Genomic DNA, 2,503 nt, shown 5'->3' on the forward strand with positions numbered 1-2,503 from the left:
TCAGAGCAGCCTCAGTGTACTCAGGAGTGTTCACACAGATCTTTAAAGAGGAGAGAGGGCTGTACCAGGACAAGGTGTTCTGCTTCGTCCATCTGAGCATTCAGGAGTTTCTGGCTGCTCTTCATGTCCATCTGACCTTCATCAACTCTGGTGTCAACCTGCTGGCAGAAGAACAATCAACCTCCCAGAAGTCTGAAACAAGAAAAGATGAATCTGCAGTGATACAGTTCTACCAGAGTGCTGTGGACCAGGCCTTACAGAGTCCAAATGGACACCTGGACTTGTTCCTTCGCTTCCTCCTGGGACTTTCACTGCAGACCAATCAGACTTTCCTACGAGGCCTTCTGACACAGACAGGAAGTGACTCAAATACAAATCAGGAGAAAGTCCAGTACATCAAGAAGAAGATTGAAGAGATTCCCTCTGCAGAGAAAAGCATCAATCTGTTCCACTGTCTGAATGAACTGAAGGATAGTTCTCTTGTGGAGCACATCCAACGCTCCCTGAATTCAGGAAGTCTCTCCACAGATGAACTCTCTTCTGCTCAGTGGTCAGCTCTGGTCTTCATCTTACTGTCATCAGAAAGAGATCTGGATGTGTTTGACCTGAAGAAATACTCTGCTTCAGAAGAGGCTCTTCTGAGGCTGCTGCCAGTGGTCAAAGCCTCCAAGAAAGCTATGTAAGTGGGATTTATTTATCAACACATACTCTTCAATAATCTTTCAATAAAAAATAAATAACTGTTTCCTGACTATTGTCTCTCCAGACTGAGTGGCTGTAAACTGTCAGAGAGAAGCTGTAAAGCTCTGTCCTCAGTTCTCAGCTCCCAGTCTTCTACTCTGAGAGAGCTGGACCTGAGTAACAACAACCTGCAGGATTCAGGAATGAAGCTGCTGTCTGCTGGACTCGAGAGTCCAAACTGTACGCTGAAAATGCTCAGGTCAGGATTCATTTACCCATTCATCTGATGACCATTTCAAATATTGGGTCTTCTTCTTCTAACTAACATTTCACCTTTGTGAGTACACACAGCGCTTTGTTGAAAGTGCATGTCGTTAGTGACGTACTGTGACTCCAGATTCTATGACTATAGGCGCAGCCCTAAGGCTATTGCTAAATGGATTATTCCTCCCGCACATGCGCAGCACTGACGAGCTTTGTTCAGGCCCACCAAGATAGAGCTGATTTGAAAATTTGCTACTATGTTTTTTCAGAGATGTGAGGTCCTGCTGTCATCAAGTCAGGTTGTAGAAGTGTCCTTGGGCAAGATACTGAACCCTGAATTGACTTCCTGAATTGTGGCGTGTACGAATGTGTGTGACTGGTGAATGCAGATGTAGTGTAAAAGCTCTTTGAGTGGTCGAAAAGAATAGAAAGGCGCTATACAAATACGGAGCATTTACAAGTCTGCTGGATTGCAGAAAGATGGACTGCGTGCCCCCATCCCTTGAAGTTTGTACTTCTCGAATTATTTACATGATATTACCGTTTGTGTATTATTACCATAATATCAAATGAAGTTTATAAACTAGATTCGGGAACTAAGACCCCGCCTTGAACTCATCCAATTTCCGCACACCAAGTACTTAAGCACACCTTTTCCGTTCACCTCCCCTTGACTCAGCTTTCTCATGAGCGTTACAAACAAACAAAAAAAATCACTTACCTTTAACAATGGATTCAGAACTCGTTCTTAATTCTTCAGCGACATGTTCGACAAACATCTGACATCGGAAATACCGGAGTCTTCTTCTTCTCACGATCAACCTCATTTGAAACGTCCGCTGCGTTCAGTTATCCATATTCCCCAGCGCGCTCAGCCTACAATCTCTGACAATTTGAACATTGTCGAGCCTGCCAGCAGCTCCAGGGGGAGATCCCCGCTTCGGTTCCCCCGAGCATGCAGCCTCGACCAGCCACCGTTCGCCGGCCCGCTCAAGGTCCAGGCGCTTGAGCGATAATTGGAGCTATCACTACCAGCAACCACTAAGCCAACACTCCAACTGTCCCTCCACTCCAAATATTACCGAGTGGACAGTTGTCCAGATCAAACAAGAACTCAACCAGAGAAACATTTCTTTCCACTACTGCGACAACAAAGCGAACATTTTTCCAGCAGTACAAGGACTCGCTATGACACATATCTCTCAAACGCTGAGCTTCCCCAGCATTTACGGGTCACCAGCACAACCTCCGGGGCAACACCAACGACTTTGTGATGCATCCCACAGCAAAAGAACCTGGATACAACCCCGCATCAGCCCTCACACAGGGCCAGGTTGTATCAAACCCTATTACACCACAACCTCTTTCTCTACCTCTCAAACATCACTATCAACCTGAGCATGTGCATCCCTCCATCCCAGCATCCTTTCCAACTTTCCCTATCCCATCTCCTCTGGATCCATCAGTCCTTCCTGCCTCAAAACCTGCTACACATATGCCCAGACCTCACCTACACATGTGACCCATCTGTTCCTCCTGTCTATTCTTTTCCCCCTCC

The 2,503-nt window shown here is 46.2% G+C and overlaps 1 protein-coding gene across 1 annotated transcript in view; it reads left to right on the forward strand.

Annotated features, from left to right (window-relative positions):
- The window catches only part of LOC123970867 (NLR family CARD domain-containing protein 3-like), an 8,110-nt gene extending 7,124 nt beyond the window's left edge, over positions 1–986 (forward strand). The window contains exons 2-3 of the mRNA XM_046049229.1: positions 5–679; positions 767–986. Of these exons, the coding sequence (XP_045905185.1) occupies positions 5–679; positions 767–968 (877 nt within the window). The 3' untranslated portion in view covers positions 969–986. The remainder of the gene's footprint in view (positions 1–4; positions 680–766) is intronic.
- The last annotated feature ends 1,517 nt before the right edge of the window (positions 987–2,503 follow it).

Source organism: Micropterus dolomieu, linkage group LG01, assembly GCF_021292245.1.
Source record: "Micropterus dolomieu isolate WLL.071019.BEF.003 ecotype Adirondacks linkage group LG01, ASM2129224v1, whole genome shotgun sequence".
NCBI lineage: Eukaryota > Metazoa > Chordata > Actinopteri > Centrarchiformes > Centrarchidae > Micropterus > Micropterus dolomieu.